Below are 18,689 nucleotides of genomic sequence, written 5' to 3'. Positions count from 1 at the left end.
TCTCCTGGCAATTTGTGTCTTACCCCATCATAGCCTATCATACACGTGACATTCCCCTCCAATACATTCAACCCACATCCTCTCAAAAGAGACCTTAATATTCCTTCCTCCTTTCCTCCAATTCCCTTCCTTATCTATCTCTATCTCTCTTGCTATCTCTCTGTCTCTCTCTCTCTCTCTCTCTCTCTCTCTCTCTCTCTCTCTCTCTCTCTCTCTCTCTCTCTCTCTGTCTCTCTCTCTCTCTGTCTCTGTCTGTGTCTGTGTCTCTGCTGGAGAGGTATAAACCACGCCACCCAACACCCTGTGGCTCACCGCAGAGTGCCACTCATTCAGGGAGGAAAAACCCCATACAGGATCAACAACACTTTTCACCAGTTTAAGCCAAAGGGTTGAAATTACAGGTGCGGTCCTGTTCCAATATCTATTTCCATATCTGTTAATGTCATCTGCGGGGAGGCGGATGGGGGGTATTTTTTGTTGTTGCTGTCTATTAATACTGTCATTTTTTGCTAGGTCATCGGTATATTACACCTGCAAAAAATGCTGGAGCTAGACTGAACTGCTTAAATATGAGCTCTCTCCACCAACGAATAACTTCAGGATTAAGCTTCGAATCGCTGATTGAGGCCTCGGTGTGCCTTTCAGTGGGGTTTTTTTTGGGGGGGGGTGTTTGCGACAAGCTTTGCTGGGCCTCAGAATTACAGTACCATGCCACAGTGTTTGTTGCACAACGCACTTCTGCAAATGAAGTTCACAACTTGGGAATGAATAGGACGACTAAATCTCGTATTACAGTTATCAAATAGATGAGAATTACTTTTCCAGATTAACATCAGCATAGTGTGTGTGTGTATTCATTCTTTACCTGCCCTTGTATAGCTTTATTTACTGTGTGTGTGTACAGTGTGTGTGTGTGTGTGTGTGTATGCACATCTGTTTGTGTGTGTTGATGTAGAAAGGTCATGTCAGTCTCATCAGAAACGGTGTGACTATTCTGTTGGGTTCTGGGTTTAGAAGTAATCTGCTGATTGGAGAGTTGAACAAATAGGTTGACATAAAAATGACCAGTTCAGACAAAGCCAAGCAAAGTCTCTCTGAGGCATTTAAAAGGCAGGCAGATACTACATCATAGACCTGTGACTGTCATCAGAACACGATGCAATAGGTTCCCGTAGGAACACATGTAGAACTGGATGATAAAACAGAATATATGAACGGATGATTACGCAATAGCTTGATCGACTGATTGTGATTAGCACAAGCACATGGGAAATCCCGTTTCTTCCATGTGTTCCTGTCAATGCGAAGGTGTGCATCATGTGTCTGCCTGTTCGCTTGTGTATGAGCGAGTGTGTCTGTGTGCATGTGCACGTATTGTATTAGTGTGTGCGTGTGTGCGAGCGAGTGAGCAAGCTCCCCAGCATGGTAATGCAGTAAGTGATTAGCCATTTCCAGCAGCCGGGATGGAGGCCACATCAGCTCCCCCGCCCCGTCACACACGGCCGCTTAAAGCTCCCTGGTTAATCGCTGTTGATTCAGGCACTGTGAAGGTCACCTATCGCAGGCCCCGATGCTCAGAGTCGGGGCCGGCCAGGACCCCTTGGTAGCTGCGCAGCAACTTCACAGTGCCATGACCACAGCCAAACAGAGGCGCAAGCGCACACACACACACACACACACACGTTTCCAGGGAAGAGCATTCATGCAGGGCACAAATAGCAACATACACAAACATGCACACGCACTGATACAAATACAGTAGTATACCGAGAACAAGCAATTTAACATACAAACGATCCTAATATTAGCCGACCGAGAGTGTCTTCATGCGTGAAACATGCTGTAATATCCCCTTAAAACCCCTTTCCTGCAGCTCTTGTCCCAGCCAAGTCGACTGGAATCCCATGCTCCCTGTAAAGGGAGAGAACAGCCGTGTATAACTACGAGTGCTGTGAGGCAGTGAGGCAGTGATCTCTCTCACGCTTCTACATCCTGCCTCGTCGTGGGAACTTCTCTCTCTCGAATTTCTCACAATGACGATGATGCGGATTGCGAGGCTGACAATGGTGCTGAATGTAATTACGACGATGAGGAAGATGATGGTGATGATGATGATGATATGGTGGAGGAAGAGCAGATTGATGATGCCAACAGTGCGAGCAATTCCACACAATTCCACACGTTGTCCCTGCAGGCTCAGGGATGATTATATACAGTCTCTGAGATGATACATGGAATGACACTGACTGAGGATGCACCACTCACAATCAATATACGCTTACGTACACACACACTTTTATGTATACATGCAAGCACCCACCCCTGCCACATACACATACATAGAGCTGATTAACCCATCTTCTGAACATTGCGCCTCCTTTTCCGAGTCCTCCTCCGCAATCAGGATGATTTCACACCTAACTCAAATCAGCTCTTTTTCCTCAAACACTCATTTACCCCCTGAAAGGCTGCAGACAGAGAGAGACAGGTTTAATCACGCTAAAGAGCTAATCACATCGCAGTGTTTCGGTTAGCATCGACTAACGTAAGGGTTAGCCTCAGGAGAAAGAGTTGTGGTGTGACTTTTGCTGAGCTACCCCAAACCAGCGTTGGCCACTGCCCTGTATGTGATGAGGAGAAATTAATATACACACACAAACATACACGAAATAGGCACCGACACACTACTCGATATGTTTTTGTAATCCACGTGAAAAGTTGAGACGTTTGCGGGTCACAATCCCAAATTTTCTTCACGGGCTCCTCCGGCGTTGAATACATTACCACTTCAACCCCTAGTTTCACATAATTCCATCCGATTTAATAAAGAATTGATCAAAAGCACGGGCGAAAAACCAATTAATGCCTTTCACAAATGATTCCCCCCGATGCTTTTTAGCATATCAAATAACAGCTTTGAGATACTATCTCTTCCCCGGCTCCCTTTCTTGCGTTTATCCCATATTCCATTCTAATCTTCATTTTGACTTTGGAGGAAAAAACTTGGCAAAGCAGAGTGAGACAGGTCAATCAGATAGAATGCTACTTTTCACCCCCAAGTCGCAGAGTAAGGGATATTGGTTTTAATGAAATATTCAAAATATTGGAGATAAGATGGGTTTTTTCTCGAAGCGAGTTACTTAATTAAGGGGGTATTATGTTCAATAACATTTTGTGTCATGTATTGTAATTTGGCGCCTTACCTTTCAGGGCCAATATGTTGTCTCTATTCTTGCCCATTAGACCTAGAGATTATTGTGAAATATGGATGTCCGCCATTTGCCATCCCCAGGGAGTCTTCTGAACGCCGATTCCTTAAAATAATGGAAACATGGGATAAACAAAGTGTGTGGTTACAGATGAAGCTAAATGAATTCTTCTGTTTCACCCCCTCGGCCTGTCTCTTTTCCCTCGGTTTCTGTCTGTGTTATGTTTTCTCTCTCTCTCACACACACACAGACTCAGACACACACACACACACACAGACCCAATACCCCCCCCCCCCCCCTCCCCGAGGGCTCTTCATGTGTTTCTGACTGTTATCCAACATGACAGTGGTTGTGACACCTCAAGGTACAGCAGAGAGACCCGGACCTTGACTTTCTGTTTCCTGTGTGTGTGTGAAGGGGGGGGAATAGACTTTTACTAAACACCAAACTGATTTGAAGTTATCCTTATTGAGTACATGTGTTTCTTGTTTGTGTGGGGAAGGGGTCATTTTCATTGAACACAACACTGACCTGTAGTTAACCTTCTTCAGAGTGTAGCTGGTTAGGCATAAGTAGGTTCTAGCTGACCCTACAGACACACACACAGATGGTCAGAGAGAGGGGACATGAGAAAGGGAAAGCGGAGATGTCCCAGACAGCCATATGCGCACATGCAAACACACATGCAAACACCCCCACTGGCTCTGGGGGGGGGGGGGTATATCACGTGTAATCTGACAGGTCAACCTCTGAACAGTAATGAGAATTTAAATGTTTTGAACGTGTTTTTAACACGCTCCAAAGTCAATCTGACACCATGTCAATTAGTCATCATCTTTAGGCATCCCCAGCTGACCCGTATGATTTAGACACACACACACACACACAGCGATGCTCATTTAGTGCCCTCTCCTTGTCAGCGAGCATCAGTTCATCCCCCATCTTAGGTGATCAGTTTTTATGATTAGCTTTTGCTGCTGTTTTTGTCATCAAATTGGGATGAGTATTGCCTGTGGTCACACATTTGCAATAATTAAGTTCACATTGCAATGAGCTGGATCATTCAGGCACCTCTGTGTGTTTGGGGGTGGGGTGGAGGGGGCGGGGCACTGTGACAGTACCCAATCCGCATTTCACCTTCCCTATAGAGCCGGCCTCAGTAAAAAGTACCAACAAAATATGAACCGGTCAATAGTGTTCTCTGCAGAAAAACAACATGGATGGGATACTAGCCGCTGTGTGCATTCTGCTGTTGTCATAGTAATACCAAGCAGCTGTAGGTAAAACAGGTAGGATTTTTTGGACAAGTAGGGGACAGGAAGGGACAGGAAAGAAAGAAAGAGACAAAAAAGCAAAGATGGAATGGGAAATGTTGTTTAATTCAAATTCGATGCGAATTTGATGCAACAATACACTGAAGTTTGGGGTATTCCATGTGGACGCATGTTCCTAACCAGCATTTCCTTGCGTTCAACTATGCAATACAATTGTCTGCCTCCGATCTTCTTTGCGATTGTTTGTGTCTGACAATTCACCCTAAACCAAACACTAACCCTCACCCTAACCTTAATCCAACCCTTAGCCTATAAAGCGTTACTATTTTAACAGTGATATTTGCCTTCAGTAAACGCAGAAGAAACACAGAAGAAACACAGAAAAAGATAATACATAGTTTAGGTCTGTGTGAATGGTCTGTTTTCATTGATTTGCTGTGAAGGCCAGGTGAATTGATGTCAATTTTCCAAGCGTTTGTGGGTGTTTGCGTGAGAGCTTTAGTACATGTGTTTGTATATTCATGATGATTGTTTTGCCGGATGATTGCCAGTGTCTGCAGCCCTGTGCTGCATTCCTCCCATCTCCATAATCCTGCCAACTTGTGCTTCGAAGACCGCCAGCATATTACATTAACACCACAAATCCTTGTGTGTTGCCTAGAGAAGGCTAGCACATATGGGAGGGGGGGACTTTTCTCCCTCCCTCCTTTCAACCTTTCATCCCTCTCTCATTGTCTTGCCATCCCTGCTTTCTGAAGTCCAGACTTCATCCCTCCATCCTCCATGGTGGTCAGTAGCTCCTCCGTTTGTCTTTCTCTCACTCTCTCCGCAGGATTTTGAATGATTTGACCCGTTCTCCTCGTCCCTCTTTACTCCTGTATTCCTGTTCCCATCACTTTTTGAGATGTTCTTGAATGTGATGTCTCTGTAATGACACACACACACACAACCCATTTGTGGGGCTTTTAGTGTGAAGGGATATCATTCAGTCCTGTTCAAAATCCTGTGTTCCCTATCCTTTAACCTTAACCCCCAAACATATCCTGAACCTTATCTCCTAATCATAAAACCATCCCTACTATCCCTAATTTTAATTTACTACCCCTATTTCATGTCATTTGAACCCTAACCCCCCTACAACCCCCTAGGAATTGCACCTCAACCTTTCGGGACCAAGAAAATGTCTGGAGATTTTGGTTCCCCGCAATGATAGTTAAACAAGTTCATTTACACACATGCGCAGTGAGGTTTATTTCAGAGGAAGGACTCGGCAGAGGTGAATCACGTCGGGTTTACCAATCCACATCTGCCCTCGCCGGCCGACCACAGTACACACCTGCGTCAGCCCATCACGATATACCAACGTCCCAGAGGGACAGTGACTTATTTACAGCCGTTTCCCAACTCTGGCAGACTCCATAAACACTGTTTAATTGGACTCTTTATTTCCATTCTTCTCTGGCTGTCTGGGTCTTTTTCTGACAATTTCTCCTTCTCTTTTGCAGTTTCTTTTTGTTCCTTTTTTTAATTTTTTAAACCCCCTCTGACTCTCATCTGGAAAGTCTGCGGGCGGTAAACAGCAGACGGTCTACTGCTGCCACCCAGTGGCCACTTTAGGGTGCACACGCCTTTCCCAGCATTACTGAGAATCTGCAGAGGACATTTAAAGGGCGTGTTACGTCTCACTGCATTATTGGTTCATTTATCATATTTGGTCCTCTGCAAGGTCTCCCCGCCACAAATAATCCCATCTGATTGATGTCAGCGGAGAGCAATACAATTGCAGCCTAGTCTGGTATTCAAATCTCTCCGAAACCCATGCACTGTGAGAGTACTCACATCGTCAAACGTCAGCAGGCTCAGACGACACGTGCCAGACAATAAGTAGAATGTCATGTCGTCAAGCCTTCTCTGGCCCTGGAATATGATGTGAGTAAAAACGCAAACCTTAAAAAAAAGAGTCCCCATACATTTTAAATCAGGCCCAACCTGTTTGCATTTACCTTTCTCTCTCATACACGGACGAGGATTTAGCCACTTTGGAACAGCCCATGCCTTCTTGTGGGGTATCTATGCTTTAAAGAGCCGGCCACCCGTCACATCTTGCAAACGCTGACATTTCCTCAGAGGAGTAGAGCACTGGGAGTTGGAGGGCTGGTAAGGGAGGAGAAGGTGGTGGCCAGGATTAAAGGGCTTCTGGTGTTTTTCTAATTGCCTAACTCTGACTGTAGAATGTTCAGGAAAAATGCATTCTGGTCCTGAAAGGCGACAGATCCATGATATGCGACACACAGGAGCTCAAATACGTTTCTGATATCCTTACACAGTACATTTGATCTTATAGAGAACAGTAGGTCAGACAAGTGCTTACTTTAGTCTATAACCACTGTTTGTGGTTATATTAGATCCTGTCTTTGTTCTGTAGCCTACTGGCCGTGAATCTGAAAAACAAAGGTGCATGAATGCGGTTAAAAAGCTGTATGAGATTCCATTCTTATTGCATGTATTTGATTTGGGACATTTCATTTGTGGGAATCCTCCACAACGCGATAATACAACTGTCCGAATGATATACAGTGGGAGAGAGGTCAGAGAGCAACGAGAGACTTTAAAAAGCCAACATGTACCTATGACATGTACACTGCGAGGCATTTCACCACGCTAGTCTCACGAGCCGTTCAGATCCGCACTGAGTCGCAATGGTTCCATTTGACCGGGCTGAAACACCCACCTGTAAGATCACCGTTCACACGCCTCATCAGCTGCTGTCTCTCTCCGTCTGGAGAGAGGCATAGGGGCGGGGCTCGCCCGCTCTCGAGTGAGATGTTCACAGCTTTTATCCTAATGGAACTCTCGTATGTAATTTGCCTGCTAATTATGCTGAGTGGGTCTGTCTGTCTTTTTTTTGTTGGATAAATCAGCCTCTTTCTTTGTGGCTCACACGTTCATCATCAGAGTACTGATTTGCGCTTGAGACATTTCACTGTAAGTTAAGTGCCACGCGCTCTCTCCGGCGCATGCAAAAAAACATCTTCGGGGAAGACATCTTTAGCTTTAAAGCCTTTTTATAAAAGACGTGTTTATCCTGTACACTGTAGGTGGCGAGACCAGGACCCAGAACAGCAAAAACTGTGGATCTGTGTCCTCAGTGTTAATACAGCAAGATGTTTGTGGCCCAGGGTGTTAGCTTGCAGTAGCTCTAAAAACGTGAGTTTCACACAAATACACACACACACCAAGTGGGGGTGAAAAAGGAAAAAAAACGAAAGACACAAGCGAGAACAAAAGAAGCCCGACTCACTCATGGGAGTGGAACACCAGAACCCAGACAAAAACGTCTTCGGTCACAAAGCAGTTTAGCCACATGCAGCAAAGTTTAGAGTTTTAAAAGCCTGAGGTTGTTGGTCTCAGGTGAGTCTAATGACTGGGGGAAATCGCAGCAGTCCTCCACTGTGTCCTCCTCTGTGTCCTCCTCTGTGTCCTCCTCTGTGTCCTCCTCTGTGTCCTCCACTGCTGCCAGGCGGAGGCATGACAACGTGCTGTAGTCAGGGCAGTTGTGCCCTTGTTGTTTACAAACAGCAGTTCTTTATCTATCGGCCAGCACCTTGGAGACTGACAACATAATGAAAATTGATTGGCTCTTAATACACAGGAAGTCTTTTCATTACATGAGTGCTCAGTGGTAGCAGTGTCCTTAATCCAGAGAAGGCCATCTGAATACACACCTCATCACACACACACACACACACACACAAACACACACAAACTTACACTGCATGCCATGTATTTGACCTTTTCTTCTACGTGGGAAAATGTTATCAAATTTTAAAGCAGATTGAAGAGGTAATTGTTCTGGAAAGCCACGTGGTTGAATGAAATGATTGATTTGATTTTGCCATCGCACTTACGGACTAAAGCCAATGCAATATCTATATCTAATTAATCAATGGGCTAGTTCACTGGCAGCACGGCGTCAGCTACACGCCTTTACTAACATGGATGAGCAAGTCTTGAGTCCAGCATGGGATTTGGAAGAGCTGTGTGTTCGTAGTGCAACGCCTCAGTGGGGGATTTTTATGAATGAAGATGCCAGCAAACGGAATGACTGCATGAGCATAACACCAATGTCACACACCATTTGTGTGTCCGTGTGTGTAAGGCATCCTTGTGCGGGCACCGGAATTGAACAGTCAATAGAAAATCTGTGTGTTAAAGTTAGCAAGATCAAGAAAGACCTCACATGCACATGCAAAGAGAATCAACAATTCGCTTGTGACGAAAGAAAGAAAGAAGAAGATCTGTATTTATATTCTACAATTCGTCTCTCAGAGGACCACCCCCCCCCCCCCCCCGGCCGCCCCGGGTGTGAGTCTGTCAGTAAACATCAGGCCAGGAATCAGACAACATGATGGTGAACCTCCCTGATCCCCTTCACACATCTCTACAGGGACTGGAGTGAAACAAGCCGGGGTCCCGAGGGGTCACCGTTTCCCCTCGATGCTTTCCGTTTCTTTTTAGTAATGTCTTTGTCATTTCCCCCCAATTCCAGTATCTCTTTTCTCAAACCGTCTCTTTTGTCTCATCGCTATTTCCTCTCGCTTTCGTTTTCTCCGTTTTGATTTTGGTTTCATACCCTCTCTTCATCCCCCTTTCCTGTCACGTTTTTTCTTGACCTTCAATTTCTCCACCCTGCCGTCGCTATCTCTCACCCTCCTTTTCCTCCTTCCCTTTTTCCTGACTCCATTGTGTCCTTGGGCGTCCCCACTCTCTCCTCTCCTCCCCTCTCCTCCCATCTCTCTCCTCTCCTCCAATCTCTCTCCTCTCCTCTCCTCCCGTCTCTCTCCTCTCCTCCCCTCTCTCTCTTCTCTTCTGTTCTCTCTCTCTTCTCTTCTGTTCTCTCTCCTCCCCTCTCCCCTCTCTCTCCTCTCCTCCCCTCTCTCTCCTCCCCTCTCTCTCCTCTCCTCTCCTCTCCTCCCCTCTGCTGCTTGGCATACAGGGTGTAAAATTAGCCTGAGAACGCTCTCTTGGGGGGTGGAGAAGGGGGGGAGTGAAAAGCATCTAATCGTACATAATAACATATTGATCACGGTGTAATTGTAGACTACATCAGCAGTTTCTCTGGCATTGCTGTCGGGGGGAGTGCACATGGTGTGCACAAGGATCAAGGGAGTGCGTGCGTGCGTGTGGAGTGTGGGGGAGTGTCTGTTTCTTGCAAATTGAGTTCTCACAGCTGCGAGAAGGAAATGAGTGTTTGTGTGTGTGTGTGTGTTTGCTGGCTGGGTGGTGTGAAGAAAGAAGAGGGAGGGTGAAGGAAGTAGACGGAGATTGAAGTGGCAGAGAGAGAGAGAGAGAGAGAGAGAGAGAGAGAGAGATGAAATATACAGACAGAGTTGGAGGCCCAGGTTTCAGTGATGGCTCCAGGGCCAAATAGTGGGGATGATCTACAATCATCCCTAGTATTTCTCGGTAAAAAGGTTTTGGTGTGTTCCGCTGGGTGGCGTACACGTGTGACAGTGGTTTTCCGAGGGAGTCTTGCTTTTCCAACAGTTGACAGATGTGTTGTCAAGGGGGAGTCCGTTTCAACCTCACCTGCTGGTAACAATGATGGAAAAGCAGCAAGGGGTGACAGTGCGTGTGTGTGTGTGTGTGCGCGTTCCTGTGTGTGCTGTCACTCTTGCTTTCTTCATGTAAATCATTTTTGAACCACAGGCCGACATGTCACAGCGGGGATCACGTGGAACGCGCGGTGGGCCAAACGAATGCCCTCTTAAGCCTCTCTGTTTCTCATCTGTCCACCTGCATTCCCACGGACAGAGGCCGTCATCCTTTCGAAGTTAGCGAAGCCGCGGTGACCCCTTAACGTTCACGCCCTTCTGTCTCCTCTCCTTCCCCCCTCCTCCTCCCCCCCCCCCCCCCTCTTCCTCCAATCTCACGCCTTCTCCAACCCCCTCCCCCTACTCCCCCCACCCCCCACCTACCCCACAGAGGCCTCCATCCTCTCCTACGACGGCAGCATGTACATGAAGGTGGTGATGCCCACCGTCATGCACACGGAGGCCGAGGACGTGTCCCTGCGCTTCAGGTCCCAGCGGGCCTACGGCCTCCTGGTCGCCACCACGTCCCGCGACTCGGCCGACACGCTGCGGCTGGAGCTGGACGGCAGCCGCGTCAAGCTCACGGTGAACCTAGGTATCGTATGCCAACCTCCCTCTCTCCCCCTCCTCCTCCTCCTCCTCCTCCTCAACTCCCCACCAGTCTTGCCCATGTGGCACATTCCTCCTGCCCCCCCCCCCCCTACATCTCTTTGTCCTCTCCATTCTTCTCTCCTCCCTCCATTCTCCTCATGGTGATTTCCCATCTATCTTTTTAAGCTCACGTATAGTTTTTAGCGTTACGTATAATGGATACGGAATACCTTATTTTCTACATAATATTATGGCTTCTTACATACTGTTGCATGGATGTTACTATGATTATGTTTATGTTCTATAAGATACATTTTGGATTGTTGAGTGAATAAAATATTGATAGTGGATAGCATTTATGGCATTAAGTCTGGTCCATGTATCAAATTGACTGTCTTTGGTTAATATGTTGTTTCATTGGTAAACACAGGCCATCTTTTGAACAGACACCATAGTCATTGTCATAGTCCTGTACAACTGCTTTTGAGACAGTCACAGCACAAATATAATTACATTTTGTATATATATACATACATATATTCATATAAGGCTACTTAATTCCAACAGCATTAATGTTTTCAGTGAATTGTTTAGGAACGTTTAGATAATATTATAAAAACAGTGCTGTGACTTTCTACGAGGTGACTTGTCAGTTAGTCCACTGATCTTTATCCATCTTTAACAGGATTATGGAAAAAAAAGAACCTTACCATTTTCCCACTAACACCATGTTCCTGTCTTTAATACATATCAAGTTGTAAATCACCCATTTTTACTTATTTATTTTGTTGTAAGCAGGTATCTTTTTTGACAGTGTTCTTGGGAGTCAGTCGATGTCTATATATATACACAGTGCCCATAGCAGTCAGCAATCAACTCCATTTCCCATCATGCTTTGTCAAAAGATGGTATTCACCCCTTCAAAGGCCTCCAGCCTGCGGCCCGTCAGGCGGACAGCCCGAGAACAGAGCCCAGCCACACCTGCAGCTGGCTGCACCCCAGCACACCTTCTCTCTCTCTTACTAACACCTGTGTGTTACTAAGAGGAAAGAAGCCAAACATCTCAGCACATATCATTTAGATCAAATCGAACCATAACATAAAAATATATAGCTTTACCTGTTTTAGTTGGTTTGACAGAGTTTTTAGTTCGCTAGAGTTGAAAGAGTTCCACATAATTGTAGTCATTTAACACATAGCAACAAAACACTATTAGCAACTTAAGGTTCAATTGGCTTGGGTCGAGATATCAGTGAAACGTGATTATTTGTGTTCAATATCTTCCAACATTAGGTAGTTTAAGGTTTGTTGGATAGTCAACAAAAGTAATGCATTATAAAGGGCTTACTCCATGCCTAAGACCGTCTCTGTGACAGAGTCACTTGATACATTGATAGTGACGTGTTTCACTAGGCCCTAGTGACTAAAGACAGTTTGAAATTACTCTAGGGGGTTCTGTGCCTCTGCAAGGTGCTGGTGCTGATTGGATCGTGGCTGTTCGCTCCCACTTTTCTGTTGCGGTTGACGACACATGAAAACACCAGCCACATAGTGACCAACCCAGACTGTCCCTCTTGGGCACCCATACCAAATCTGCCCCTTCTCGGGACCGTTAGTGTGCATAATACAGTAGTAAGACTTAACAAAGACATAACAAAATTCAAGACATTGGATTGAATAGGCCAAATTATACTCTTGGTGCAAACTATGGCTGAGTTGGAAATGAAAAGATATGGACAAACACTTTTGCACTAAATTGCACTGGACTTCAAATATCCATGGTTCCATGAGTAAGAGCCTCTATCACCGCCTTCTTGCTAAATATCAGACATATGAATTGAATTGCCTGTTTAGTCAACAAGTTGGTGTGAAGGCTTTGGAGCAGGATACTTTGAGTTATATTTTAGAATAAAAATATATGTAAGCCAAGACTGGGTTGAAGAAGCTATGTGGTTGGTACAATACAAGCGGCCATTTTACAGATACACAATTAAAACCACTACTTCTACACTTATAGTCGATGTTTAACGAACAATAAATATATATAATTGCTGAAAAATAGCTGTGTTTAATTAAACAGTAGTACTCATATCTACTTTATCATTGCAGTTCCCCATAAGACTAAGTACATTGATGTTGTTTGACTGAATTAATAGCTAATTTGGTAATCACAAATGTGCTACTGTCAGTTACCATAAGGACACTGATATCAAAGCTAACACTTGGCCATTTTAGCTTACAAATACCTTTTAAAACAAAATGGCCGCCGCTCTGCATGTGGACGTCCCCGGAAGGGTGGATTTATTGTTATTGGATGTCTGCAGCTAACCTTGAAGGATGCAATTTCATCTGTCATTTATTCTTCCCCATCTAGACTGTATCAGGATAAACTGTAACTCCAGTAAGTTAACACTCAAGTTTCATTTTGCTCTTTGACTGTATTCTACTGTTTGAGAGGAATGTGCTTCTTTAAAAGTGTGATCCTGGCCTTTCTCTTATCCCTTTGGTGTGGAGGATGAGTGTGCCTTTTCAACTGGTCTGACCCACCAGTAGGTCAAAAGAGACTGCTAAACTGGGACAGAGCGAGTGGTGATTTATTAATCTTCATAGCTTTCATAGTTTATATCGATAGCACATGTGCTATGAGTTTCTCAATATAATAATCATTGTCAGCTGTTAGAGGACCATTCAATGTTTTCACGAGTGTTTTCACAGGGGAGAATAAGCCAGAGTCAAAAATGTATGTAAATATGATCCAACTTAGACGTTAAAGATTAGAAAATCACCACTCAGTATCATTGTTTGAATCCAGATGATAGATTATTTAATGCAAACTGAGTTTCATCATAAATTGATTTTTTATGATTTTTTTTTATCTTAAAAATTCTGTATTTATTTAAAAAAAACTTTGAACACGTTACTTTTATGATTTACTGGTAAGATGAAATATATTTATGTTAAGCATTTGAAACACTTCCACATTCATAAAACCACAACTTATATGTATCGATACCATTTTTTAATTCAAAATACTAGATAAACCTGGTTTACATAATACTTTTTATACAAATTATATGATGAACTCTGTTTGATAAGCTCTGTTTGCATATACTGTAGGTCTGTCTATAATGACAACATTAGTGTAGTACCACAACATATACAAGCACAAGAAGGGCCCATTATATCTTTTAATATGGTTGGGAGGTTTTCAGTACAAATGGGATCAACACAAACTGCTTTTACTCATGAATAGGTTGTGGAATCCTTCAACTTTGTCGGACTTATTGTAATTTACACTTATTTAAATTATTCACTCGTGTTTTTCTCATTATTGTTTCTTTGTGGCCTTAAACTTAAAGCTAATTCTTGAGGAGGTAAGTAACCCATAAGAAACTAACATTATGTTACCACAGCCTTCCTGTCAATGACAAGATGAAAACATGAGCTATCCTCACTGCTCATTGATTCATCAGGGCATAAACACTTGTCTCTGTATTCGTCATCTAGGAAATAAGCCACTAGACTCTGAAGTGCATTTTGAGTGCCAACCCCAGTCCCAGTGACATTGAAGGGCACTTGAGAACAGGAATGAAGGAACTTGAAATCAGTTATGCAAGGCAACATTCCTCTGCATGTGAAGACTGCACTAGTTTAGTATGGACATGGCAATGATGACTAGAACTGACATAACCTAATGATATACTTCAGGGGCTTTCTTTCAAACATAACTGTCTACAAACAAAAGCAACTAAAAGTATCGTGATTTTAGTAAGTCAACAAATTACAATCACGTCAACTAATGTGGGCATGAATGTAGAACTACAATGGCATATGAAGTGCAGTCCTCACAATAAGATATATAACAGTTAGTATACTTTTATGACCTGCCCATCTGTGGTCAAGACTGAAACTTGCAGCTGGCCCAAATAATAGAACTCGACACCTTTAACTGACAGCATGAGCAAACAAGAAGCTCTTCCAATCCATGCAGCAGTTCCCCTCAGGCATCTGGGGTCATCTGTGTGTGTGTGAATGTCATAGCCTGTTTGGTTCGACCATTTCAATTCAGCACTACAGCAATGACAGGGCGAGAACAGGGAGAGGTGTCTCAGCAAATAGTTTGCCCCGTGGTTATGGAGGACAGACAGGTTGTGGCAGTTCTCGGGGATGAAAGGGATTTACTGAAGCCAACTGGGGAAACCAGTTGACCAGTTGATGGGAGTCAGTTGGCTGAGCGGTGAGGGAGTCGGGCTAGTAATCCGAAGGTTGCCAGTTCGATTCCCGGTCATGCCAACTGACGTTGTGTCCTTGGGGAAGGCACTTCACCCTACTTGCCTCGGGGGAATGTCCCTGTACTTACTGTAAGTCGCTCTGGATAAGAGCGTCTGCTAAATGACTAAATGTCTAAATGTGATCCGACATGAAAAACAGGCGATCAGTGCTGTGGATCTTTTCGGGCTTTAAACACAGTAACCTTGTACTTGAGGATGGCATGTAATACTTAGAACACTGGTAATCCTAGCATTATCGTGGTATTGGAGTTGATTATAAAACTATATAAAATGAGCTGAATGATTCACACTTTCTTTATTCACTGTTTGATATATTAAAACATTGTTTACAGTGCTTTGTTCTATCTCACATATTCCTTTTGTGTTGGTTATTCCAGGGTAAGGTATTTGTTTTAAATCCTACATTTATGCTACAATAATGATAAGCATTATCATTATATAGTCGTCTGTACCATATTTTGATAATACGTGTTCAATTTGAAAGAAGGTATTTCTTGACCCTTCCATGAGTAAAAGCTGTGGAATTGTTGCATCACAGAAATGTTTTCTGCTGAATCTATATTTCAAATCAGCAGTGCAGTCAATATGAGTGGTCAAGTTTTCAAAATGATATATTTTCTGGAAAATGTGGTTATGTAGAATAATTGTATGTAAAAAAGAATATATATTTAAAGAACCAACTCTTTGTTTTCCAATTAAACTACTACATTTAGTAAACAATATAATTTGGACACCAAGAACATGACAAATGGAGGATTTTAGTCAATAATGTGCCAGAATATATTTGGGAACATTTCTCTTGTGAAATTACAGAGTGCTGCCATTTTGTCCAACATCGTAGTTGCTTCTGGCATCATGCTTCTGGGGAAAAAAGCCACCAGGCACCTTTTATGGAAAACAAAGATTTGGTTTGAGATGCAGAATGACTTTAACTTTGTGACTAACCATCATTCTCAGGCAAGGGACCAGAGACCCTGTATGCTGGGCAAAAGCTCAATGATAATGAGTGGCATACAGTACGCGTGGTCCGCCGTGGCAAAAACTACAAGCTCATGGTTGACGATGATGTTGCAGAAGGTACTATAACACATCCCATTGGTTCACAGTCTGAGCAAAAGCAAAAAAAAACAACAACATAGTAACTTTTTGTACAGTATGTGTTATAGCATTTAGGTTTTGTTAAAGATTTAGGTCCTTAAAGACCTTAATTCCCCTGAATCTTAAACCTTTTTAAATACAAGTATTTTCCAGTGATACAGGTGAATTGTCGAATTGTCCCTTGATCAATAGATGAAACATTATTTCAAATTTTCATCTGTAGAATTACTTTAAAATTGGGACAGAATACGACTCGTGAAGTGAGTTAATTCGTCCAAAATGTGGCCACATCAAATTCAGTCTGTTTGTGTTAGTATCAGACAGTGGTCTCTTCTCTCTTCTTTCTTGTTTCTGTGTCACCCATCCACTTCACCACACTCCTGTTCCAGGCCAGATGGCGGGCGACCACACCCGTCTAGAGTTTCACAACATTGAGACAGGCATCATGACGGAGCGACGTTTCGTCTCTGTTATCCCTTCCAGCTTCATCGGACATCTGCAAAGCCTGAGGTTCTCATCCCTAAACTCTACAACTAGCAACATTGACTAGATTACTGGGGGGCATTGGTATAGCTCAGTGGAAGAGCATTTGACTTAAGTTCAAGAGGTTGGAGGTTGGAACACCCACCACCCTGAACGCTTCATTTATTACACTATTCTCCACCTAACCTTCCTTAGCTAACACCATCCAGATAACACAGTCAACCTTTTCTTAACTAACTGTTCCCTAACTTCCATTGCTAGCTAACTCTGTTTGTTAACTAACTTTCTTAGCTAACTGTTCTCTAACTACCATTGCTAAGTAACCCTGTTGGCCGACTAGTTTTCTTATCTAATTTCTTCTTTAGCAAAATAATTCTCAGATAGTTCAGTTTTTTTACAAACCAGCTCCTATCACCAAAACCCTTATTCTTGACAAGCTAAGGCCTTAAAGCTAACATAATGGACGTAGATAACATTTATTATTTACATAGAAGTCCAGGATCTTATGTGTTTTTAAAATGTCTCCCTCTTTCCTCTATTCTCTCTATCCGCCCCGCACTAGATTCAACGGTATGCTCTACATAGACCTGTGCAAGAACGGTGACATTGACTTCTGCGAGCTCAATGCTCGCTTTGGCATGCGTTCCATCATTGCTGACCCCGTGACCTTCAAGAGCAAGAGCAGCTACCTTAGCCTGGCGACGCTGCAGGCCTACACATCCATGCACCTGTTCTTCCAGTTCAAGACCACCTCACCCGACGGCTTCATCCTCTTCAACAGCGGAGATGGGAATGACTTCATCGCAGTCGAGCTGGTCAAAGGGTAGGTGTGGTGAAGCAGGTGTGATAGATGATTGAGTGTACTCCCACTGATGTAAGCATTCTATCGGACAAATCGGATTGGTTAAAGGGGACAACCCTAAAAATACTCCAATCAGATCATTGGATGTACTTATGAGTAACCATTATTATTACTATTATTTACGTAGCCACTGACCTTTGATCCCCCTTTAGGTACATCCACTATGTGTTTGACCTGGGCAACGGTCAAAACCTCATTAAGGGCAACAGTGACAGGCCTCTCCATGACAACCAGTGGCACAATGTGGTCATCACCCGGGACAACAGCAACTTACACACGCTGAAGGTTGATGCCAAGGCAGTCAGCCAGGTGGTGAATGGAGCCAAGAACCTTGACCTGAAAGGTAATGCACAAAACACACGCTGCATTCATCGTTAGCCGAGATCTTGTATCGACGACAGGAGAGTTGAACCGCACAAGAAAATGGTTCTTTGTGCTCCTTGAACAACTCGTTAACAATTTTTGCCCGATGAATCCTGGCATTGTGCAAGGAAAAATCAGTTGATGGGATGACCTAGTCATTCAGTACATTCAGGAACTCATCTGACTTTTTTGCCACACAATGTTGCTTAGCCTAGACATGAACAGTTAAAGAAACCCCAGATCATAACACTGCCTCCAGAGTTATTATAGTGGGCTATATGCATGATTGGAGCATTGCTTCATGCTCTTCCCTTCTTACCCTGATGTGCTCATCGCTCCGGAATCAAATCCGGACTCATTAGACCTTTATGTTCCCTAGCATAATGCTCTTTTTTCTCCCTGGTCAGCCTCACTAACCAGTGTGGTTCTGGTGGCCACACAGCTGTTTAGTCCCAATCCTGTCAGTTCTCGTCTTCATGTGCGTGTGGAAATGCTTTGACTTTCACTATTAAACATCGCCGTGAGTTCTACTGACGATTGTTTTCGATTCAACTTCACTAAGCGTTCAAGTGATCTCCTATCACTTCCTATACAAAAAGCTTCTTTTTTTTTTGCCCTGGCAGTGTATGTGTTTTTGTTTCATTTAACTTCTATCTGAACCAGGAAGCCAATAATTACAATATGCCATGAGGGATATTGAAATGAGTGAGGGGAATGTTGGAAGCTTTCTCATCTAGCAATGTTGCATGCAGGATACAGCACTTCTGCAATCGACTAGACAGTGTCTCCTGTCGGACACGTTCCACCAGCTGCACGTGCAGTGAACAGTTCTATAATCCATGTTCTGTGTCAAATAATTTCCCATGAAACAGACCCCCTGGTCTCTGAAGCATTCACAATAAGAAATACAATTCTAGAATCCC

At 43.7% G+C, this 18,689-nt stretch overlaps 1 protein-coding gene across 1 annotated transcript in view; it reads left to right on the top strand.

Moving 5' to 3' along the window:
• LOC136949126 (neurexin-3a-like) overlaps nt 1–18,689 on the top strand; it is a 168,129-nt gene that overhangs the window by 16,555 nt on the left and 132,885 nt on the right. Inside the window, exons 3-8 of the mRNA XM_067243334.1 lie at nt 10,469–10,672; nt 13,043–13,069; nt 15,918–16,037; nt 16,448–16,568; nt 17,104–17,364; nt 17,556–17,746. Coding sequence (XP_067099435.1) covers nt 10,469–10,672; nt 13,043–13,069; nt 15,918–16,037; nt 16,448–16,568; nt 17,104–17,364; nt 17,556–17,746 — 924 coding nt within the window. The remainder of the gene's footprint in view (nt 1–10,468; nt 10,673–13,042; nt 13,070–15,917; nt 16,038–16,447; nt 16,569–17,103; nt 17,365–17,555; nt 17,747–18,689) is intronic.

This window comes from Osmerus mordax, chromosome 9, assembly GCF_038355195.1.
Source record: "Osmerus mordax isolate fOsmMor3 chromosome 9, fOsmMor3.pri, whole genome shotgun sequence".
Taxonomy (NCBI): domain Eukaryota; kingdom Metazoa; phylum Chordata; class Actinopteri; order Osmeriformes; family Osmeridae; genus Osmerus; species Osmerus mordax.
The sequence above is the reverse complement of the archived record's forward strand: the minus strand, read 5'-3'. Positions and strand labels throughout refer to the sequence as shown.